This window comes from Rousettus aegyptiacus, unplaced genomic scaffold (assembly GCF_014176215.1).
Source record: "Rousettus aegyptiacus isolate mRouAeg1 unplaced genomic scaffold, mRouAeg1.p scaffold_m13_p_10, whole genome shotgun sequence".
NCBI classification, from domain to species: Eukaryota; Metazoa; Chordata; class Mammalia; order Chiroptera; family Pteropodidae; genus Rousettus; species Rousettus aegyptiacus.
The window spans coordinates 28096584-28122807 of record NW_023416285.1 but is presented as its reverse complement, the minus strand read 5'-3'; the positions used below and the strand labels follow the sequence as shown (position 1 = coordinate 28122807).

At 33.9% G+C, this 26224-nt stretch overlaps 1 protein-coding gene and 1 pseudogene across 4 annotated transcripts in view; both read left to right on the top strand.

The window, feature by feature from the left end:
• The window catches only part of TET2 (tet methylcytosine dioxygenase 2), a 114199-nt gene that overhangs the window by 63031 nt on the left and 24944 nt on the right, over positions 1-26224 (top strand). For 2 of the 4 annotated variants that reach the window (XM_036227645.1, XM_016147939.2), the window contains exons 3-6: positions 9378-12817; positions 14488-14578; positions 15958-16051; positions 16707-16915. In XM_036227645.1, coding sequence (XP_036083538.1) covers positions 9424-12817; positions 14488-14578; positions 15958-16051; positions 16707-16915 — 3788 coding nt within the window. In that variant the 5' untranslated portion in view covers positions 9378-9423. The other 2 variants (XR_001597279.2, XM_016147948.2) reach the window with 2 other exon arrangements.
• Positions 21775-21894, top strand: LOC118609053 (annotated as a pseudogene).

The following is a 26224-nucleotide window of genomic DNA, read 5'->3' as shown; positions in this document are numbered from 1 at the left end:
TAGTTTGATGAAAATTAAAGCGAGACCAGGAATAAGCCCAAATTTGAAAAACAATCCCAGGATTAACAGATATATGGATAGTTGAGACCTGACAAAAGGATCACGCCCATCTTATTGGCTGGAAAACTGGTTGAGTAGAACTGCAGACTGTAAGCAGATTTATTTCCAAACTGTCAGTTGTCTCCTCATCTTAAACTCAGACTTCTGTCTGTAAGCCTCTTCTCTAATCTTCAGTGACACTCCTCCTGATACTCCTCCCTCTGGCAATCTATACGTTATTAAATTTTGTCTTTACTGTTATTTTGAGATAAGAAACAAATTTTAAAACTTCAAACATTGGAATTAAATAGTATCTACTGAGGATTATAAAAAACCTGGCAAGTCTTCCCTGTAAGTGTGCAACACACCATGGTGTGCTCAGTGCGTGTGCCCAATCATGTGTGTGCAGCTGCTTGTTTAATTAATGCACTTCTGGAAATAACAAGAAAGTTCTCTGAGACTTTGACATTGGTTTTTTTTTTCAAGAGTGTGAAATACATCTTCACAGATTTCTTAATGTGAAGATTGTGGTTTCTCACGAGAAACATAAATGTCAGTTTTGCCATAAAATATTAATTCACTTCATATTCTCCATACTTAATGCATATATAAAGCATTCTATTCCAAACTTAACTTGTAGTTTGGGTACCTTAATTTTGCTGTTGAAAATAAATGTTTTGAATTGTTTTCCTTTAAAATTTTAGCTTTAATATTAAATTAATAAAGAAGTTTTTAATTCCATAAGTAATGCCCTATAAAAAACACTTTGTTTGCTACCAGAGTGGGACTTAACCACCATACTAATATTATGTATAAATTAAGAAAGAAAGTCAAATTAAATAGAAGGAATTTTATAGATTCAGAAGCTAGGGATTGAAACCGACATTTTAGAGGACTATCCACAGAGACATTTCACCAGACAATGCTGAGGCTTCTTGTCCTCTACATAATTTTAAATAAATGTATAATTGACATAAAATCATATCCCATTTTGGTAGGAAGACTCTAGAATAGTTTTGGAGAATAGTGCCATCTATGCAGGATATGTTGGCAAATATATCATCTTTATTCAACATTTTCCATGTCAAGAATTAATTAATTCCTAGGACCCAAATTACCAACAGGGGCAAAGCCTGTCAGTGGAGGTGACAGAGACATACATAGTAATTTCATAAAGCTGATGCTGGAGCATGTGGTCTTTCAGTACATACAGTTCCTGCAAATAATTAGTCTTAAGAACCGACCCCCCAATAATTTGCATAAATCAATAAACAGGACTCATCCGACGATGGCAGAGTATTTTATATACTTTTAACATTAGAACATGAAGTCAAAGATTTTTTATAGAAAAAAAATGTATTGCCTTATAATAAGGCAACTATATAAATCTATAAATTGACTCTTGTCTCCTTGAAAAAAGCTGACATAAGATTTAAATGATGTGTATTTTTTTCTCTTAGAGCAGTAAAAGACACACCACCAACAAAATCAATAAACCAAAAAATAAAAGCAAAAACAAAAACCCTCTTCACAAATTTTAAGTGTCATCTACAGTTTTATGTGGTGAGAGATACAGCCTCCATTCTTGAGTGATTCAAAAAGAGTCAAATGGTATTGAGCTAAATTACAACCCTAAATGCATATTGGTGAAATGAGATGCTGATCCATTTGCACACTAATGTGCTATTTTTAAGTCATGCATCATAGCATCTTCAAAGAGGCCTGTCATAATTATGATGGATTAGACTGCAGAGTCAGTCCTAGATGCAGTAATTGTTTCACAGATGCTGCCGATGTGACTTGAATTCATAATAAATTACTGTCAAAGAGGCGGGAGAAGGAGCAAAATCAAATACCAAAGGAAAACTGCTGTAGCTAAAACCTGTTTTGGGCTTAGGAAACCTAAATGTTAGCTACTGGTCAAAAGGCCAGTATTTTTAACTGAGATAAACATGCTTTATAAATGTGTACTTCTGACATAGAGGATGAAGGTTTACATTCATGGCATTTTTACATTTTTATTTAAAGTTCTCAATCTCAATCTCTCTCTCTCTCTCTCTCTCTCTCTCTCTCTCTCTCTCTCTCTCAGCTTTTGAAAAATTATTTTGGAGCATTGGCTGAAATAATAGAGTGGTCATAACATATTATTGCATAATCCTATTTATATTACATTACCTGTCTATAATGTGACCTTTAGAATTTCCAAAAATATTGGTGGTATTTATAACTGATACAACTCTTTTTGGTTCCTTAGAAGGCCATACTTTATGGGGAATATTAGACTATTAGAATAAAAAGATAAACATAAATTATGTCTTGTAGGATCTAAACCATGACGTTTAAAATTGTGATTTAATTAACTTCTGTCGTTTATGTAAGTAATTTCTAAAACTGCCTCTTTAGGCTTTAAAAAAAATACCATAGCTGGTTTGAGAATTTGAGTGTTATGTTTTGTCCATTCTAAAGTTTAAGTCATTTTGTTGCCTTTTTGGTAAAACTGTGAAGAAACCTCCTGCCGTACCATGTAATCAAAAAGCACACGCACATGCGTGTGTGTGTGTGTGTGTATGTATACAATTTAAATGATGAGCTACTTATTACATTTTGATTAGCAAAGATAACTGTTAGAGTAAAGCAGATAAATATGTTGTGACTTTTCCTAGGTCAAGGGTTCAGTAATCAGAAAAACTTTCATAAGTCATTTGTTGAATATTATTTTTTTAATGTATGCCATTTAGTTAGGTTTTGTTTATTTGTTTGTTTGTTTGTTTTTAACATAGTCTCCTCTGTACTTAATGACAACTGATAAGTGTTTTACTTAGGCCACTAGTTCTGCCTCAGTGATATTAATGGATATGTTTGCTGAATGTTCATTGTCATCCTTTTAAAATTAACTTTGACTTAATGGGACACGTATTTTTTACTGAGGCAAGAGACAATGCAGGTTGATATGGTAGGCAGACCCTGACATCTAGAAGTGCTTTTCCCCTCTCCTGTGCTCCTGTGGCCCTTGAACAGTCACCTTCTCTTAACGATAACCATAGTCCAGGGCACTGTAGCACCTGTGCATCTTTGTGTTCGCTCTACTCCATAGCGCTTGCACTGAGGGGGCTTAAATAATGCTGGACTAATGAACTAATGAGCATAGAGCTTCAATTCTCTCAATGACATTATCAGTGGATCTGTATAAATTGTCCTCAAATATTTCAGAGAAAAATCATCAGCAACCCAGCATTGATTGGAAAGGTAATCAAAAAAGGTAGCAAAGAAGGGATCAGAATAACTCTGTGGTAACTTCAAATTCTCTGTACTAAATGTTTACATTTCTTTTTTATCTATTCCAATCCACACAAAGAAATGATACCTTGATGAAATAACATGCAAAATGGCGTTAATAATGCTAATAATTACAGGCCTACAGACTTGTAATCATAATTTTTTTGCCTAAGCCTGGAAAAAAGTCAAATGTTCACTAAGTATGAATTTATTAACCTACTCCCTGAATTGTGTGTTTTTCTTAGTATCATGTGGCAGGAAGCTCTGGAGCTGCCAGTCTAGCCCCTGCGGGAGTGATTATTTTCTTGCCTAACCTTGAATAAATTGTTCAGTTTTTACATCTGTAAAATAAGATAATGGCCCTAGATCCTTTATTATATTCTGAATGTTTTAAATACGTTTGTTAGCACCATCATTGTCACATATTATCACTCATTTTGAATATATCACTTTAAAATTTTTAGCCTCTTGGAAATTCAGATACTGTTCGGTAATTCTATGGGCAAAAGGAAGGCTACCAAAATAATGTGGCATGTATTTGATCTTGGAGAACTTTCATTCTTTTGGCAAAAAAAAGGGAGGGGGTAGTAATATGATTTGTTAATATTTTGGTAGCTACAACAGTAGTGTGTTTAGAACTAGATTATAAATTTGTAAGAGCAGATTGTGAAAATTTCAGGAATTTCATGAACTAGTAGTTCATAGCTTGAAATCATTCATGACCCATAAGAGCATCTTGTACTATAATGTAAAGTACTGACACCATGTAAAACATGCCTGGTAAACAACCAGTCATCCTTTCCAGGTTTGCCAAAAGCTCTTCAGCCTATACTCTTGCATATAAACTTCATAACAGTTTTAAGAAAAAATCAGCACCTTAATTTTGATTGGCCAGTGTCCTCTTAGATGAGTCATTGTCCTTGTTGTAGAATTGAGTCTCATTCTAAAATAATGTATTTTTATGGATACAATTTTATTTGGCATAAATCACCATATTACAAATCTTCAATAGCTGCCATTACTTTAAAAAACTTTTGAATATTCAGTTGCATAAGGAAGTAGTATCCTGATTGGTACTGTACATTATATTAATTAAATGTTCTCTGGTGTAGAAAAAAAATTAAGGGTATTTAATCTCAAACTCAAAAAAAGAAACCAAAAACAAATTATGAGAATTCAAAGTATTTCTGATACCACTTAGAAGAGCAGATATGAATGAATAACAACCCTCTTAGTTCTTGGTCTCTAAGAAGAAAAAGCAATGTCACATGAAAAAGCAATGTCTATAGCAAAAGTTTATATTCTTTCAAAAACCAATTTAACTTTGGGGAAAAAAATTTTTCCTGCTAAATTTGTAAAAATATCCTATTAACTCTATTTTCACTGATTAGCAGGTAGATATCTGCAAAGATTATGTCAAAAGATTTTTTTTGTTTTATGCATAAATTATTGACTTTATGTAAGCTTGAAAAAACTTTGTAAAAATGACACTGTAAAAATTACAACACAAAAGCTTTTTCAGTATTTCTACAATGAGCAAAATGGACAGATCTCATTTATGTTTTTTATTTTATTAAAAGTAAATAATGTTGCCAATGTCAGTATAAAAGCACTGGGTGATTAAAAGAGTACTGTGCAAGCGAGTTACAGGATCATGTAATATTCTAGGATATATACACAAAAAGTGTGGTTTAGGACCTATTGAATCCAAAAAAAAAATATTTTTTCCCTCTAAAATGGCACTTTATTGGTTTAAATTTTCTGAGTCAGTTTCATAAGCCAATAACAAATAATCCTTGAAAAACAAATTATCCTCATCCTAAAATGGAAACATAATATATAAATTTCCTGCCTTCCCTGAAAAAGTTAACCATTAATTTTCCACATCCAATGGTTGTGCTCAATAAAGGAATTGCTGTCACACAATAGTTCTGATAATTAGTTTAAATTAGTGTTTAAAAATGCTTATTGTGTTTAAAAACTCCATATTGAAATAAATTTCATTTTTTGTTTCTTCTTAGGAGCTGTTATTATGCTCATAAAAGATTTGCAAATTCCCATCTATTGTAATTCTGGCCTTGACATTTTCAAAGAATGTCCAAATTGTGGACATAATAGACCATAACATATTAAATGTTTAAAATATTTTATATCTAGAATATTAAGTAGGACAATATATATTGTACATGGAGCACGCAAGTTTTATATAACAAGTGTACACATGTGTACATGTAAATACCTTTTGATTGGTGTATGTGTGAAATCAATCTTACAGTTACCAAAAAAAAATATTTTTTTGCTGTATTTGGAAAACTAATTGACCTAGTCTATGAAGGATTTATTTAGGTTTATTTCTGTGCTCCTTAATTTTTGAAAAGTAGTAGTACCCCTGATTTTGGAGCATTGTTTTACATCAAAAACTATAAATTAATTTTTATGATTCTAAAACCTAGAGTTTTTTTTTTATTAAGGGTTGTTGATAATTAAGAGTATTAGTCTAGCTCAAAGCTGTCCAACAGAAATACAACATATAAGCCACATATGAAATTTTAGATTTGTTAGTACTCACATTAAAACAAGTAAAAAGAAACAAATGAAATTAATTTAATGATATATTTTACTCATATCTAAAATAGTAATAATATAATTGTTAAAATGAGTTATTTTATGGGTTTTTTGTTCCACAGTAGGGTCTTTAAAATCCAGCGTGTATTTATATTTACAGCCCATCTCAATTTGGTCTAACCTCATGTCAAGGGCTGAATAGCCTTATGTAACTAGTGGCTATGCATATCTAGCCCATCCCTTAATATTTGGAAGGAGGTCCAGCAGTGGAACTAAAGACACTTATTTGCTCTGCTTTTTTTTTTTGTCCAATAAGAATTATGACTTTTTAATTCGTTTTATTTATTAACTAATACATATGCATAAAATTTATAGAAACAACAAACAGTTTAAAGCAATCTCCTTCCCACTGCTATTCTCCAGCCTCCTCATTCCTTTCCTGGAGGCAAAGTATTATTACCAGTTTGTTGTATATTCTTGCAGAACTGACTTTATTTTTGTAAATGTACAGATTGTGGCATTTTTATACATACTGTTCTGCAGCTTGCTTTATTTCATTTAATTACTTGAAAATACTTTCATCTAAAAATGTAGGTTGTTTCTTTTTGCTATTACAAAAGATTGTGCATACATCATTTAACATATAATAGCATATTTGTTAGATAAGTTCTTAAAACTGAACAGTCAAAGAAAGTTTCTGTGGAATTCTGTAGATATCAGTAAATTGTCCTCAATTGTATTAATACCAGCTTTGACTCCTGAGAACCATACAAGGGAGTGTCTGTTTCCCTACATGCTAACCAACATGGTGTATTATCAAACTTTTTGATCTTTGCCAATTTTAGAAAAAAACAGTATCGTTGCAGTTCTAATTTGCCTTTATTTTTATGAGTGATACAAGATATCTTTTTAAATATTTAAGCACCAGTTGCATTTCATTTTCCATGAACTGCCCATGTCTTTTGCTCATTTTTCTATTAGTGGTTGGACTTTTCCTTGTCACTTTGTGTGTTTTTTATATTAGGAAAGTTTTATGTGACTTTTTAACTTTGCTTATGGGTTTATTTTTGCATGTGTAAATTTTACAGAACTTTCTAGTCCTTTATGGCTTTTAAATTTTGTATCACAAAGAACTTATCTAGTCATTATATATTTTTTTTCAGGTTTTCTCAGAGTTTTTCATTTAGGGTGGAGGGGTTGTTTTCCATTTTCAAATGTTAAATCTATCTAGAATTCATTTTTGTATGAGATGTAAGGTATAGATACAATTTTATCATATTTTTTCAAAAGACTATCTAGTTGTTCCAATATCAGATTTATTTGAAATGTCATCATTGCCTCAAACCATATTTCTGTTTGTATCTACTTCTGGACATTCTATTCAATTCCATTGGTCTTATTAACACTCTGTTACCTACCGATGTGCAAAGCTGTTTTAAATATGATAGCTTTTGTTGCTTTTTAATATCTTTTAATTTGGCTATTGCCCTGTCCAAGCCCCATTACAAATCTTTTTCAGATTATTCCTGGCCATTCAATTTGTTTATTTTTCCACTGAAACTTTAAAGTCAGCTTCTTTAATTCCTCAAAACATTCTGTTAGTATTTTTTATTGAAAGTACATTGAATGAATAGTTTAATTTGACAACTATCAAAGAACATATTATACCTTTCTACTTGTTTTGTTTTTGTGTTTATGTATCCTTCATTACTGTTTTAATGGTTTTTTCAAATAGGTCTTCCATGTTTCTTTTTAAATGTATTCCTAGTGTTTCAAAAATATTTTTTCTGTTACAGTATTTTATTCCACTAAAGCTTCTGACTCATTTTTATATATCAAGGCTATCGATTTTTTTTTCTTCAGCTACTTTACTGAATTCTCATCAACTGTAACAGTTTTTCCATTGATTCTCTTGGTTGACCACTATACAATCTTATTATCTACAAATAATAATAATTTTAGTGTTGATTTCCAGTGTTTATATCTTTTTTCTTCCTTTGTTTTATTTGTCTTAGTTAGTAAGCATTGACTATTTTAATAGAGCTTTTTTCATTGCCCAAAGACAAAGTAGTCTTGATTTTTTTCTACTTACATCCTTAAAATGTAATGAGAAAAACTGTGGGAAAATAAAGCATGACTGTATCATGAATGGGGCAACATTTACTTTATATAATGGATTATTTATGTTTTTTAATGCCTATTTCTTCCTGCTTTCTCTGTCACTTGGCCTTTGAAATCTCCATCAGTAGTGGTCTAAAAAAATGTTTAATTGAATGATTAAATGATAATAAAATGAGAAAATTTATATCAATTTAGTTAAACTAATTGGATGCTCACTCTATACTAAGTACAAACATGAACAGAGTAGAGTATCCTTAAGGAGTTCGAAGTCCAGTAAGAGAGTTAAAAAAAAAAAAAAACAATTGAATATGATATGTTCAGTGGTAGACTTACAAACAGCATAGAAATGGGGGTGATTAATTCTCTTGGGAAAATCAAAGGAGGAATCCTAAGGGAGGTGATATCTGAGACAGTTTTAGAGGAACACATAGGAGTCGCTGGGCAAATAAGGGGACTAAGACAGCTCTCTGGGCAGATAAAACAACAACACTATAGAGGTCCGAAACAGCTTACATGTTTGTATATTTACAAGCTGTTGTTACAGTTGGAGTATAAACTGTGAGAGGAAGTAGGAGGAGAGAAAAATAGGAACCTGTATATGAAAAACCATTAGGAAGGAATTCTCAATTAAAATGGGTAGCCAGCTCCTACAGAAGAAAACACAGAGTCACCTAAAAAACGCACTTTATAAACACCACTTTTCACCCCTACCCCATCCCCTGGGATGCTATCACTACAGGGAGTGTGCCTTATCTTTCAGGTGTATTTGAGTGAAAGAGCGCGAGAACTACTGATGCAAGCAGTGTGGAGCCAGTAAAGTGTGCCGAGGAGGGTCCGACAGCAGATTTGCATTTTAGAACCTTCTCTTTGATGACAATTTGAAGAGCCTTAAGGCCTTGGGAGAGGACAGGCTGAGAAGAAACCCTTTAAAAGGCTACTGCAGTCAATAACGAAGCAAGATAATGTAGATCTGGCTATTGAGTGGCAGTGACGATAATTCAAGGAATATACAGGAAATGGAATTGATAGAATTTAGGAAGTGATTTGTATGTAAAGTGCTAGAGAAGAGAGAAAGGAGGTCGTCTTTCTCTATTTTCTTAGCATTTTGACACCAGGAGTTATTTGTCACATTAATTGGTGAATCTGATCATCTTTGTTCTTCATGACCACAAATATTTGAGAGTTGCTGGGAAGACAAGACTAATCATTTCCTGAGTAGCTATTGGTTGTCACCCTGAAACACGAAAACAAGTGTCATAGTTTGCTGTGTCTAGAAATTCCAGTACTATTAATGACATGATTGTTTTCTAAGATGTATTATTAGTGTTAGATATGTATTGATCGATGCACTTTGATTTTTGTTTCCATGCTGTTAGAATTCATCCAGAGGGCAGCCTTGTGGATGGCCCCGAAGCAAGCCTGATGGAACAGGATAGAACCAACCATGTTGAGGGCAACAGACTAAGTCCATTCCTGACACCATCTCCTTCTCCTGTTTGCCAGACAGAACATCTGGCTATAAAGCTCCAGAATGGAAGCCCATTAACCGAGAGACGTTATCCAGAAGTGAACGGAGACACCAAGTGGCAGTCTTTCAGAAGTTATGGGATACCCTATGTGAAAGGAAGCCAGAACAGCCGTGTGAGTCCAGACTTTATACAAGAAGGTAGAGAATATTCCAGGTGTTTGCAAAATGGAGGAATAAAACGCACGGTTAGCGAACCTTCTCTCTCTGGGCTCCATCAGAACAAGAAATTGAAACAAGATCAAAAGGCTAATGGAGAAAGAACGAACTTCGGGGAAAGCCAAGAAAGAAATCCAGGCAAAGGCAGCAGTCAAACAAATGTCTCCAATTTGAATGATAAGAGAGAATCTGTGAGCTCTGTAGCCCCAGAAAATGCAGTTAAAGATGTCACCAGTTTTTCAACACATAACTGCAGTGGGTGTGAAAATCCAGAGCTTCAGATTCTCAATGAGCATGAGGGGAAAAATGCTAACTACCATGACAAGAACGTTGTATTACTTCTTAAAAACAAATCAGTGCTAATGCCTAATGGTGCTACAGTTTCTGCCTCTTCCATGGAAAATACACATGGTAAACTCCTGGGAAAAACACTGTCTCAATATTATCCAGCTTGTGTTTCCATTGCGGTGCAGAAAACCACATCTCACATACATGCCATTAACAGTCAGGCTACTAATGAGTTGTCCAGTGAGATCACTCACCCATTGCATACCTCAGGGCAGATCAATTTCCCACAGACCTCGAACTCTGAGCTGCCTCCAGAGCCAGCTGCAGTGGTGACTGAGGCCTGTGATGCTGATAATGGCAGGAAACCAGCTACAGTGCTAGGTACCTGTCCTTTTCAGAAACCAGAAAAACAGAAATCGGTTTTTGAGATTTGCCCATCTCCTACAGAAAACAATGACATCCAAGGAACCACAAAGCTATTATCTGGTGCAGAATTCTGTTCAGGTTCCAGCAGCAATTTGCAAGCTCCTGGTGGCAGCTCTGAACGGTATTTAAAACAAAATGAAATGAATGGTGCTCACTTCAAGCAAAGTTCAGTGTTCACTAAGGATTCCTTTTCTGCCACTGTCACACCACCACCATCACAATTGCTTCTTTCTCCCCCTCCTCCTCTTCCAGAGGTTCCTCAGCTTCCTTCAGAAGGAAAAAGCATCCTGAATGATGGTGTTTTGGAAGAACACCATCACTACCACAACCAAAGTGATACAACTCCTTTAAGGGAAGTGAAAATAGAGGGTCAGCCCAAGGCACCACCATCCCAGAGTCCTAATCTATCTACACATAGTTCCAACCCCTCTCTGATGCTTCCAGAAAGGCTTCAGAGTAATTGTGTTAACAAGAATGACATAAGGACTCCAGGAACAATGACTGTTCCATTGTATTCTGAGAAAACAAGACAAGTATCAGAACATCTGAAACATAATTCACCAATTCTCGGTAGCAGTGGGGTTTCACAGGACCACTGCCAGCAGTCGATGGGACACAAAGAGCAAGAGATTCTGAAGAGTCGAGACAAGGAACAAACACGAGATTTTGTGCTCCCCAAACAGCCCTATCTGAAATCAGGATGGATTGAATTGAAGACCCCTCACTTTCATCAAGCAGAATCCCATCTAAGATATAATGAGGCATCACTGCGGTCAATTCTTCAGTGTCAATCCAACTCCTCCAATCAAATGACCTCCAAACAATACACTGGAAATTCCAACGTGCCTGGGGGGCTCCCAGGGCAAGCTTATATCCAGAAAATAATGCAGCCGGAGCAGAGGCCACAAAGGTACCAAGTTGAGATCAAACAAGGGCAGTCTCAAGGTACGGTGGACCAGCATCTTCAGTTCCAAAAACCCTCACTCCAGGTGCACTTCAAGACAGACCATTCATCCGAAGCTCACATGCAGTCGCTGTGTGCCCCTAGACTTCATTTTCAACAAAGACCAGATTCCCAAACTGAGAAACTCATGCCCTTAACATTAAAGCAGCACTTGAATCAGCAGGCTTCAGAGACTGAGCCATTTTCAAACTCATACCTTTTACAACACAAGCCTCATAAGCAGGCAGCACAAACACAGGCATCCCAGAATTCACATCTCCCTCAAAACCAGCAGCAGCAGCAAAAATTACACATGAAGAATAAAGAACAAATGCCCCAGACTTTTTCTCATCCCCAAGGCAACAATGATCAGCAAAAAGAAGGATCATTCTTTAGCCAGGTTAAAGTGGAAGAATGCTTTCATGGTGAAAATCAGTATTCGAAATCAAGTGAGTTCCAGACTCATAATTCCCAAATGAGATTGGAGCACATACAGAATATGAACAGTAGAAATTCTCCCTATAGTCATATCTTGAAATCAAGTGCAAGCAAAGTGCAGGTTTCTTGTTCAAACAATACACACCTAGTTCCAGAGAATAAAGAACAGACTATAAATTCCGAACTTTTTGCAGGAAACAAGACTCAAAACTTTTATCACATGCAATATTTTCCAAATAATGTGACCCCAAAGCAAGATGCTCTTCCCAGGTGCTTTCAGGAACAAGAGCAGAAGCCTCAACAAGCTTCAGTTCTACAGGGATATAAAAGTAAAAACCAAGATACGTCTGGCCAGCAAGTTGCACAACTCACTCAGCAAAGGTACCTGATGCAAAACCAAGCAAATGCTTTCCCTGTGCCTGACCAGGGAGGAAGTCACATTCACATCCCTCCCCAGAAGGACATTCAAAAGCATGCTGCTCTAAGGTGGCATCTCTTACAGAAGCAAGAGCAGCAGCAAGCCCAACAACTCCAAGCTGAGTCTTGCCATAATCAGACTCAGAGGCCAATTAAGGTTGAACCTGGATCCAAGCCCCATGCTTGTATGCATCCCATGTCAGAAAACAAATCATGGAAAAAGATAACCAAGCAAGAGATTCCACCTCCGAGCTGTGATAATGTACAGCAAAGGAGCATCCTTGAGACCATGGAGCAACATCTGAAGCAGTTTCCAGTCAAATCATTATTTGACCATAAGGCCCTTACTCTCAAATCACAGAAGCAAGTAAAAGTTGAGATGTCAGGGCCAGTCACAGTTTTAACTAGACAAACAACTGCTGCAGAGCTTGATAGCCATACCCCAGCTTTAGAGCAGCAAGCAACTCCTTCTTCAGAAAAGACACCAACCAAAAGAACAGTTGGTTCTGTTCTCAATAATTTTTTAGAGTCACCATCCAAATTACTAGATACTCCTATAAAAAATTTATTGGATACACCTGTCAAGACTCAATATGATTTCCCATCATGCAGATGTGTAGGTAAGTGCCAAAAATGTCCCGAGACACATGGTGTTTATCCAGAATTAGCAAATTTATCTTCAGATATGGGATTTTTTTTCTTTTTTTTTTAAAAAAAAAAAAAATCTTGAGTCTGGCAGCAATGTAAAAGGCCCATAAAAATCTGAAGCTTACATTTCTTGTCTTTAAATTATAAATGCTTGTGCTGTGCAAGAGAAAACTTCACTTGCATTCAATTCTTCCAAAAATTAAAACAATTGTGCATGCTCATTCCCCCCCTTACTCAAACCTTCTGAAATATAAAGATATCTTTATGTTTAATCAATCTATTTAACTACTTATATATCATCTTCTGAAGAGCAGCCAGGTATTAAAAACATCTATTAAAATGAGAAAATAACTGCCATATGCAAACAAATATAGAAGCTTTTAATATTTTTAATTCAGGGTTGAATGTGTTAATAGTTTTACAAGATTAATTTCTAGAAAAGGGAGCAATTATCTTCAGTCTTGGGAGATGGGGGGAAATTGTAATGCCGAAGTTCCGAATACTCATGAAATTGCCCTTTCTCCATTTATACACTTGAAATATTATGTGATTTATATTCATTTTGATTCTATTTCCTCTTTAAAGTTTCATCTTTTCGATATAAAATATAATATTTCCTTTTTTTAAACACCTTTTGATAAAATTGAAGATACATGATAGGTCTGTTGGAATAGGGAAACATTTTGCTGATAAATGCAGATTTTATACATATATATATATACATGGAGATCGTAATTATAGCTATTCAGCTTGGATACGATAGAAGACATTTGAAAACAAAAATGTTAAACTAATGTGGCTAATGGTCCACCCGCCTGATGTTACTCCTCTTTCAACGGGACACAACACACTTTATAGAAGAATGGAGGGAGGATGCCTACTGCCTTTCTGTGTGTGGTCAGTATTAGGTTGCCTTACGGGGCTAAAGCGCCACACATGTCATAGATAACATTAGGTAAGTTATAACCGCCTTCACTCCCTTCTCCTAGCACCCTAACCCTTCTCCCCATCCCTTTTTCATCTTTGATATTTTGCAAGAGCCTCTTCCTTTTACCTGACCCTCTCTCTATTATTTCTCTCATCATAAATTGTGCTAAAGTACATACAAATATGGGTCTGAGGTCAATGTTTTTATTTTCAAAAACAGTAATTGAATGTTGTGGAGAAACCAGAGGAGAAAAAGGTATCTTGACAATAAACAGCAATATCCTGGGGGCGAGATAAGACAGGAAATTTTATTTTTACTCTTTTAACATCCTAGTCACAGGCAGGATTCTAGTGAGCCATAAAAAAATTTTTTTCAGGTTAAAAAATTTTATTGTAGTTGATATTACATATAATATATATCAAAATTCCCATACTGTTTTCCTTGTTCCACTTATTTGGTGTAAAATAATTTCTTATCCCATATCTGAAATGTAATTTAATATATTTTTATCCAACAGCCAGCATGTACATATACTTAATTATTTTGCACATTTTCTAATAGATTAGTCCATCAGTTTACTCATTTTAAAGAAAAAAATGTATAAAGTCACATGTAGGGCCCTTAATGTGCAGTTGGGGGATAAGCTTTGTGGATGTAGCCTTTATATTTAGTATAATTGAGGTCTAAAATAATAATCTTCTATTATCTCAACAGAGCAAATTATTGAAAAAGATGAAGGTCCTTTTTATACCCATCTAGGAGCAGGTCCTAATGTGGCAGCTATTAGAGAAATCATGGAAGAAAGGTAATTAACGCAAAGGCACAGGGCAGATTAACGTTTATCCTTTTGTATATGTCAGAATTTTTCCAGCTTTCACATACAAAGCAGTAAACAATTGTAAATTGAGTAATTATTAGTAGGCTTAGCTATTCCAGGATTGCCAACATTACACACTGTGCTATTCACCGGAGAGTCACAATATTTGACAGGACTAATAGTCTGCGAGCTGGCACAGGCTGCCCACTTTGAGATAGATGCCAGAAAACCCAGGCATGAACAAGAACCAGCCAGCCAGCCTGTCAGACACAAGGGTGCTGGCACGGACTGCAAGGAGAGGCCCACTCCGGCTCTCCCACTTGATGATAAAGTGTCAAAGAGGAAGAGGGGAGGATGTGGTATAAGAAAGGAACCATTGAGTTAAATTCACCTAGCATTATAAAGGAATAGTTATCTCTAAGAAAGTTGTCCCTTTGTATGGACAAAGGGCAAGTGTGGTATACTGAATAGAAATGGAGACAGATTCTATTTATAGCTGAATTTTCTTTTATACTGTCAGCCACAGGTATGCAAGTATTTACCTGAATCTACACAATTACTCCTGCACATGAAAGACTCATAAGAGCAAGATAATTGATGCAGAGACTTTCATATAGGTATCTACAGCTTTTGAGCTGTTGCTGTGCTAGGGTGCCTTTTCTTTAAGAGGTAGGCGGTGTTATTAAAATACATTAGAAGACACTTTGGGCAGCAAGGACATATTTTGCATAATTCTTGCCCCATTTCCAAATTATTCATTTCTAAATTAGCATGTAGAAATTCACTAAATAATTATCTGGTGCCTTTTTTTTTTTTTTTTTTTTTATTAGCAAGTAGTAAGTAGTGACTTGGTCATAAGGGAAAATATAAACTATTTCTAGAACTAGCCATAATTTCAAAATTGCCAGATTCTAGTTATTTGCCAGCCTTCTTTTTAAAAATATGAGTGCATCTTTGAGGAACAGTTCTAACTAAAATCTATTGATTCCCTAAATTTTAAAATAGCTAAATTTAGTAAAGGACAAAAATCAAATAGTATGTATCTTAAAAGACTGAATTTAGCTAACTTAAAAAAGTTTTGTGTTTTGGATATTATATATAAAATAAGCTTTCCCATTATTTTCACCCAACATATAATTTCAAAATGGTTTATTACAATTATCAACATATTTTGATACTGAAGTAAAACAAAGCTTAAAGTCTGTTATCCAGTTTGCTTGGCTTAGAGCTATTTAAAAAAAAATAAATGATTCATTTCTCAGGATGTGGTTGTAGAATAAAGTTATGCTCAAATGTTCAGTATTTTGGATGCCACTTGAATTCATTTGCTAATTTTACATGTGTGTGTTTCTGTGGATTTCTTTAAGGTTTGGACAGAAGGGTAAAGCTATTAGGATTGAAAGAGTCATCTATACTGGTAAAGAAGGCAAAAGTTCTCAGGGATGTCCTATTGCCAAATGGGTAAGTGTGCCTTGACAAGATTTTGGTCTTCAGTCTTGAGTATGTTGATTCATTAATCTAACCCTGAGACGTGGGTTACTCAGATGAGTCATTTATGTCAGCTAAAGAGATATTGCTTACATTTATTTTATCATAAATGTAAGAAAAACATTACTCTTAAGAAAAAGGCAGGTTAGTTTTAAAATCATGTACTAACCATATTTAATTGAAAGAATTTAATGGTGAGGGGGAGGTCCATTCAAGTGGCTGCTAAAAGTATAATTCTTCCTAGAATGTAAAGAAGTGGTCCTTAATCAGTTAATCTTTATATTGTCATTTTATAAAAATCTTGCACTTTATGAAAAATACCTACATGTCTTCCATCTAGCTCTGGCTTTAATCAGGAGGCATAGCCCCTCATTGTACTGGGTATAGAGTAGTCTGCTAAACGTTGAGCAGTCTTTTTTCTCTCTCCCGGTTCTGACCCCAGGGCAAGCCCCCACTTTGTAAATGGGCAGCAAAAGGCAATGGCAGGTGGTGGTAAATGTTGTCCTCACTGTGACCCAGACGTAAAATTGTATATATACATCAATCAATGCTCTCATCTGCTGCAAGTGACCCTTGTTTTGTTTTGGTTGGGGTGGGGGGTGTTGGGGTGGAATGGTGACCCGCACAGGTGGTGCGCAGAAGCTGCATTGAGGAGAAGCTACTGTGTTTGGTGCGGGAGCGAGCTGGCCACACCTGTGAGGCTGCAGTGATTGTGATTCTCATCCTGGTGTGGGAAGGAATCCCACTGTCTCTGGCTGACAAACTCTACTCGGAGCTCACTGAGACGCTGAGGAAATATGGCACGCTCACCAACCGTCGGTGTGCCCTGAATGAAGAGTAAGTGAAGTCAGGGCCTCTCCTCTCTTTCCACTCTTAGGAAAGCCTGATCGTTGGTTGGAAGGAAGACGGCTGAACCTACATTTTTACATTTATAAAATGGGGATCAATACGCCTGCTTTGGTCATGCAGTAGCAGGTTGTATTTGTTAACATGGGCAGTTCGAGATGATTTCATTAACTAATATTTTGTACTTTCAGGCTGGGTAGTCATTAGAAGCAGCTCGCTGGAAGTCAGAGCGTCCGTACCCACATTAACTCAGTCATACCATAAACTCGAAAAATACTTGTGTGTCCACTTGCTGCAAGTGACAACCCTTGTATGTGCCTGGTCACCACATTAAAAGTATTGACATCATTTCTAAATTGCAGTATTTGAAACAGAAAGTAAGTTTGGTGAGAAACTTTAGGGTTCCCAGGTCGAGGACTTTAATATATATGTAGCAAACACAAAAATGCAAGGCCTATAGAAGTTATAGAGAACAAATTGATTTTGACTTCAGTTTAATCTAGTTTATTTCTACAATAATAATAAAAATTTCTTCCATTTTTGCCACTACTAAATAATTGAGGATTTAGTGGCTCTGGATATGCATTCTTTTCCAGGCAAATAAATATTAGGAATATAAGAGTAGGGTTATGCAGGTAAATATATTTAGTGCATCCAAGTGTTAGTGTATTTTTCTTTGTGGGTTTTGTTTTTAACCCCCTCCACTTGCAGGAAGTTTAAATCTTCACCTAGAGAAAGCTTCTTCTTCTTGTTTTTATTATTCTCCTGCCATGCTATTCCTGTACAACATTCAAAGAATATAAAATTCACCATGCTACACCAAAATTCTACAGCACTTATTTTACTCACAATTGGTTTTAAAATCATTTTTAATTTTGCACTTCTTCCTTTAGTCTCCTTTCCTTTCTATCCACTAAACTACAAAATAGTTTACTGAGCTTATGGAAATACTATGCTGCTCATTACAACAACACATTGCTAACCAAATTCGTTCTTTTGCTGACTATTACTCTAACTAGTACAGTTTTACTATATGTTAACATAGATTCTCTTTCTGGGTCATGAGGGAGTGCAAATCAACTATAAATAATCTGGTTAGGAAAGTGACTTTTTCTCTATGGTAGTGTTACTTGGCTTTCTATGGTAGATATAATCCAAAATGTCATGGTGTGTACCTCAGTGCCATAAATCCTCTTAAACAGATGATGTGGAGGAAGGTAGAAGTTGCTGATTCATACATAACACATGACTCAAACTTACGATAGATTGCGTTAGGTGTAAAATACTATTCAGTTCACCCTAACTTCCCTTCTTGCTCCCTTAGAAATGTATGTAAGTGCCTTTAATCAGAAAGAAAATTAAAGTTAAGGCACTTTGAGCTGATGCTGGTGTTAGCATTTTTCTCAAGAATTCAGTAACATTGCCTTGTTCTTTTTAAAGCAGACTTCCTTAGATTTGATGGCTTAAGCTTCTAAACCACTGAAGAACATTTTGTGAAAATGACTGTTGTTTTATTTAAATATCTTGAAGTATCATACCAACTATATTTTACATTCATTGTAATTGATTTAATTTTTATTAACATACATCACTGGTATTTTTTCTCTTAAGGCCTTTTTAAAATTTCTATAAAGATAATTGCCTAAAATGGAATCTGACATGTAGAGAGAAATTTTATGTTAGAAATGTTCGTAAAGTGTGTTATTTTGCATTTACAAAACCATGAATGATATTTGAGCCAGAGTCTAAGAAAAATTTTAATTTAACTGGTCTTAATAGGAGGCAAGTACAAAACTATTAAAAGACATACTTCAATTAATAAGACTTTTTTATGGTGACCTCGGTTAACGAAATCCAGTAGGTTTCAAGTGTACAATTCAACAGTAAGGCATATATATATATATTATATATGCTATATATATAATATAATATATATATGCTATATATAATATAGCATATATAGCATACATATATAATATAGCATATATATAATATATATGCTATATTATATATATTACATATATATTATATATTATATAATATATATTATATAATATTATATATTATATATAATATTATATATATGCTATATTATATATAGCATATATATAATAATATATATAATATATATGCTATATATATTACATATGCTATATGTATTACATATGCTACATATATAATATATATGCTATATATAATATATATGCTATATATATGCTATATATATAATATATATGCTATATATATAATATATATATATATTATAGAGAGAGAGAGAGCATTGTGTGTTCACCATCCATAGTTAGGACATTTTAAAGGCCAATCTGTATCTAGAATTTAAAAGTAAAGATGAGTTATTATTTAGATGAAATTTTAGTTTTAGGCTATTCATACTTAGGGCAACTCTCCAAAACCGAAACAAAAAATATCCTTGAGATACGCCATTTAAAAAGATACTTAACCAGGGGCAATAGAGACTTTTCTCATATTTACTTTTGAAGTTTCTTCTACCCTATAAAATTAATGTTACTCTATGTCTGGCAGAAGTTAAATTATGACTTTTTGGCAAGAACAGAGGATTATCTCAGATTGGGACTGCTGACTCAGTTTAATGTTTGAAGCTGTGTGAACCTCATCTCTGAGTTCTTACAAATCCCGATGCCCACACACACGCCATAACCACCCACTGTGCATAAAGAAAAGAACTCTGAGAGCAGCTTTCAGTGGGAAATTCAAAAATGGATTTTTACATTTCCTTCGAGCCAAACCAGCTGTTTCTCCTTTAAAGATTTCCCTTTGAGATTTCCATTTTATGACTAAGCCTAACCAATATTTTTTTGGCAAGTAAGAATTGCGGGAGTGTATCTGTCATTATAAGAAAGTCAAAGCCAGAAATGCCTACTGCCACACTGAGTGATGTTTAACTTTTGAAGAAACTTTATATTGTAAAAATTTTCAAACATACTTAAATGGAGAAGCGTAGTATAACAAATCACCACGGGCCCATCACACGGCTTCGGTGTTGATAAACATTTTACCAATACCGTTTCATATATTTTTCCCAACTTTCTACTCCCACTAGTATTTTAAAGCAAAACACAGGTACCATACCATCTCTCCTATTTTCTCTTCAGTATATATATCTGACAAGATGTTTTTCTGACCAAACTTAGTTGTGGTATTATCATTCATCTGAAAATTTCCAATGATTTTTTTAATATCATTTAATGATCAGACCATGTTCAAATTCTTGATTGGATCCTGTTTCAAAAAATAAATAAAACTAAAAAGATATTGAGAAAATAAAGTCCACACCTTGCACTTGATTGAGGCTTTTGTGTACGGTGGTCCCAGGTCATACCTATTGTCTAGCATAACTGTTTATAGAAATTCCTTTTATTCTCACAAGTGCCTCAGTTTGGAAGATAAATTTTATGATTCACAATAGTTCTCCCCCTCTTTTTTATGAATTTATTTGTTAAAGAGACTATATAATGTGCTCTGTAAAAATTCCCACATTCTGGATTTGGCTGATTGCACACATTCTGTTTCACTCGTTCCTCTATCCCCAGTATCTTCTGTACTGGTAGTTAGAGACGCAAATAAGTTACATATGTATACATGTATGTACATACTGGCTAAAATGCTTCATAAGTGGTGATGAAATAATCCTGGTTCTTACCCATCAGGAGGACCATACGTCTGCTTTGTTCCATGTCTAGTGATGTTAAATGTTCACATAGTTTAGGAATTGTCAGCTTGAGTCATCCATCATAGTTACCCAGAAAACGTTCTCTTAATGGCTTAGCATATCCATTGATGATCATTGCCTGTTTCTATTACTCTGTTAAAGTTTACAAATTGATAATTTTATTATTTTTTGATGTTGTATACATTTGTTATATACACTTTATTTTACTAGTTTTTCTGTGTTTGCATAAGTTTGATAATAAATTGGAAGAAAATGTTGATATCAGTAATCCTCAGATTGGTCTAATTTTTAACTTTTTTTCACAGAAGTCCAACGAATAACTCAAAGGTTGAGAATGTTTTTAAAAATCTGTTATGTAGATGAATTATTTTTATTATAGTTGCTCTACTGATTTGTCACTTAACCATAAGCCAAATTCTGTGCCATGTTAAAATGAGGCTGCCCTCTGCTAATTTGTGACAATATTTGAAAAGCCCATATAGAAATAAAAATGCCATTTAGTAGCCACTTCATGTAAGAAATCACCTTGAAGTCACTTCAACTTGTTATAGAGGAATATTTTTGAGATATAATTCACATACTCTAAAATTCACCCTTTTAAAATATACAGTTCAGTGGTTTAGTATATTCACAATGTTGTACAACATTTTCATCACTCCCAAAAGGAAAACCCATACCCATTAGGCATTCACTTCCAATTCTCCTCTTTCCTAAATGTCAACCGCTAATCAACTTTGTCTGTATGGATCTGCCTATTCTGGGCATTTCATATTAGTGGAGTCATACAATATTTGGCCTTTCCGTCTGTTATCTTTCACTTTGTATAATGTTTTAAAGGTTTATCCATATTATATTAATTGGTACTTATTTCTTTTTATGACTGAATAATAGCCCATTGTGTATATATGTACTGTTTTTCCCTTATCCATTCTTCAGTTAATGGATGTTTGGGTTGTTTCCACTTTTTGCTTACTTATGAATAATGCTGCTATGAAAACCTGTATATAAGTTTTTGTGTGAGTGTATGTTTTCAGTTATCTTGGGTATATACTTAGGAGTGACATTGTTAATCATATGGTAATTCTGATGTTTAACTTTTTGAGGAGGTGTCAAATTGTTTTCCAAAGCAGTTGTACCAGTCTATGGCCAAGCCACCCTGATATGTGCCCTATCTCGTGTGATCTTGGAAGCTAAGCAGGGTCGGGCCTGGTTAGTACTTGGATGGGAGACCACCTGGGAAGACCAGGCACTGCAGTTTAAAAAAAAAAAACAAAAAAAACTTTCTTCCAAAGCAACATTTTCATTCCTACTAGCAACATATGGAGGTTCCAATATCTCCGCATCCTCACCGAAACTAGTAATTGTCTGTCTTCTTCATTATAGCCCTCCCAGTGGGTGTGAAGTGTATCTCTTGTTTTGGGTTTGCATTTCCCTAATGACTTATGATGTCTTGCATTATTTTATGTGCTTTTGGCCATTCATATATCTTCTTTGGAAAAATGCCTACTTAATCTTTGCTCATTTTTAAATTGTTTTTTGAGTTGTAAGAGTTATGTATTCTGGTACTAGAACTTTATTAGATATATGGTTTGCAGATATTTTCACCTTATTCTATAGGTTGTCCCCTCACTTCCTTGAAGCACAAAAATTTTCAATTTTGATTAAATCAAATTTAGCTGTTTTTTAACAATTACTTATACTTTTAGTGACATAGCTCAGAAACCATTGCCTAATCCAAGGTCGTGAAGATTTACGTCAGTGTTTTCTTTAGAGTATTATAATTTTAGCTCTTATGTTTAGGTCTTTGATCATTGTTAATTTTATGATATAGAGTAGGAGTCCAACTTTATTTTTTTGCATGTGGCTATCCAAATGTCTCAGCACTATTTGTTGAAAAGGCTATTTTTTCTCCATTGGTTTTTGTCACCCTTGTGAAAATTAATTGACAAAGATGTATGGGTTTTTTTCTATCTTAATTCTGTTCCATTAATCTACATATCTGTCCTTAAAAGTCAGTACTACATGGTATTAATTACTATAGTTTTATAGTAAATTTTGAAATTAAGACATGTAAGCCCTCCAACTGTTTTTCTTTTACAAGATTGTTTTGGCTACTCTGAGGCTTTGTCGTTTCCCTGTGAATTTTAGGATCAACTTGTCAATTTCCCTTTCTGGAATTTTGACAGGGATTCTGTTGAATCAGTAGACCAATTTGAGGATTATTGATATCAATATTTTCTTCCAATTTATTAACACAGATATCTTTACATTTGTTTAGGGCTTTAATTTCTTTAATGATGGCATATAGTTTTCAATGTACAAATCCTATACTTTTTACATATCTCAGTATTTTATTTTTTGATGTATGTTTAAGTGGAATTATTTTTATTTTGTTTTTGGATTGTTCATTGCTAGTTTACATTCATAATTTGATTTTTATATATTAGTCTTGTATCTTGCAAACTTACTGAACTAGTTTATTAGTGCTAATTTTTTTGGTAGATTCTTTTGGATTTACTGCATATAAAATCATGTCATCTACAAATAGAGATAGTTCAATTTCTTCCTTTCCAATCTGAGTGCCTTATTTTTCTTGCCTAGTTTCCCTGGCAAGAATTTACAATAGATATTGAACAAAATTGGCAAGAGAAAATATCTTTGTCTTATTCCTGATTTTAGGGGGCAAACTCAGTTTTTCACCATTAAGTATGATGCTACCTATATTTTTATTTTTATTTTTTTAGCTGCTCTTTATCAGGTAGAAGAAGTTTCTTCCTGATCCTAGTTTGTTAAGTATTTTCACCCTGAATGAGTGTTGGACTTTTCTCAAATGCTTTTTCTGTAACTGATAAGATGATCGTGTGGTTCTTGTCTTTTATTTTGTTAATTTGTTGTACATTGTATTGATTAATTTCTATACATTGGACCAACATTGCATTGCATAAATCTAACTTGGCCATAATACATATTTTTTATACGTTGCTGGATTCTGGTTGCTAGTATTTTATTGAGGACTTTTGCATCTATATTGATAAGAGATATTGGTCTATAGTTTTCTTGTGATGTCTTTGTATTTGGTATCAGGGTAATGCTGGCTTCATAGAATACATTGAGAAGTGTTCCTTCTATTTTTTGGAAGAATTTGTAAAGCATTAGAGTTAATTCTTTAAATGTTTGGTGGAATTCATCAGCAAAGGAATGCACTCTTGGGCTTATCTTTGTGACAAACTTTTTGATTACTAATTTAATTTTTTAAATTGTTGTAGGTCTATTCAGATTACCTATTTCTTCTTGAGACAGTTTCAGTACTTTATAGTTCTGTAGGAATTTTTCTATTTCATCTACATTATCTAATGTTGATATAGCATTGCTATAATATTGTCTCATAATGCTTTTTATAAGGTCAGTAGTTATGTCCTTTTTCATTACTAATTTTAATAATTTGGGTCTTCTCTCTTTTTTTCTTAGTCTAGATATTTTTTTGTCATTTTTGTGGATATTTTCAAAGAACTAACTTGATTTCTTTGATTTTCTCTATTGCTTTCCTCTATTTTGTTAATCTCTACTCTAATTTTTAGTATTTTCTTCATTCTGCTTGCTTTGAGATTAGTTTGCTCTTTTTTCAAGTTTTTTTTTTAAAGTGGAAGTTTATTAATTTGAGAAATTTTTTATTTTTTAACGTAGGTATTTAAAACTATAAGTTTTCCTCAGCCTTCTTTAGCTGCATTGCATAAAGTTTTGGTATGATCACTTTTCATTTTCATTTTTCACAAAGTATTTTGTAATTTCCCTTATTTTTCCTTTGACTCACTGATTTGGAATACGTTGTTTTATTTCTACATATTTATTAATTACCCAACATTGCTTATTCATTGATAATTTTATTCCATTGTTAAGAGAACTAGTTTGCATATTATATTGATGTTTTATAATCTGACACAGTCTGTCCTAGAGAGTGTTCCATGTTCACTTGTGAAGAATGTGTATTTTACTTTTTAATGGAGTGCTTTCTAAACGTCTGTTAATTCTAATTGATTTATAGTGCTTTTCATCTTTTCTATTTCTCCTTGATTTTTGGTACAATTGTTCTATCCATTATTGAAAGTGAAGTATGAATTATCTATCTTTCCCTTTAATTCTGTCATTTTTTTACTTCATGTATTTTGGTGCTCTGTTCTTAAGTTCATATGTGTTTACAATTTTTACATCTTAATGGATTGGCCCTTTTATTATAAAATGTAATTCTTTATTCGACCTATTAAGTACTTACTATTAAGACAATAATGTTGTATGAAATTCTATTTTGTCTGATATTAGTATACTCACTGCAGTTCGCATTTGATTACTATTTGCATATCTCTTTTTGCATACCCTTTTATTTTCAGCCTATTTGCATCTTTGAAGCTAAAGCATTTCTCTTGTAGGCAACATATAATTGGATTGTTTTTAATCCATTTTTTAGCCTCTTCATTTTAATTGTATTATTTATTCCATATACATAAATGTACTTACTGACGAAGTCAGATTTATGTCTGCCAATTTATCATTGATGTCTATATCTTTGTTTTGTGCCTTATTTTGTGTTCAATAGATATTTTCCAGTATGCCATTATAACTCCCTTATTATTTCTTTTAATTTATTATTTCAAGTTATATTTTTAGTGGTTTCCCTGGAGATTTCAATTAACATCTTAATTTATAATGACCTAATTTGAAATACTAACTTAATTATAATAGTGTACAGAAACTACGTTCCTACACAGCTCCATTTCCTTTTTTTCCTTTGTGCTATTATTGTTATACAAGTGATGTTTTACACATTTTGTGTGCATTAACAGAGATCTATAATAATTGCAATTTCAATCTGATAGGAGAAAAAAGTTAAAAACAAAAATACATGCATAAGGTCTTTTCTGTTTAACTGTGTATTTACTTTTACTGGTGGTGTTTTCATGTGGATTCAGGTTACTGTCTAGTCTCCTTTCCTTTCAGCCTGAAAGACTCCATCAGTATTTCATATAGGGCAGGCCTAATAGCAGTAAACACTCTCAGATTATTTATCAAGGAATACCTTAATTTATTATTCACTGTTGAAGGATAGTTTTGCAAGATATAGAATTTCATAGTTGACAGTCCTTTTCTTGCAGCACTTTAACGTATCATCCCAGTGCCTTCAGGCCTTCATTGTTTCTGATGAGTCATCAGCTGTTGAAACATCAGCTTATTGAAACTCTTTGTACGTGAAAAGTTACTTTTCTCTCTTGGTGCTTTTAAGATTCTCTTTCTCTTTGACTTTTAACAGCTTGATTATGATGCTTCTGGGAGTGGAGTACTGAGTTTGCTACTTGGAGGTGGTTGAGCTTCTCAAATATGTAGGTTAATGTTGTTCATCAAATTTGGCAACTTTCAGGGCCATTATTTATTTAAACGATCTTTCCGCTTCATACTGTCTTACACTCTTTCCTCTATTTCAGGGACTCCCATTATGCACATGTTGGTATGCACAAGTGTGGATTAGTAGTTTTCAAGGCTATTGTGAAGTTCTGGGGACAGTAGGAATAGGGTAGGTTAGAACACCATAAAACTTA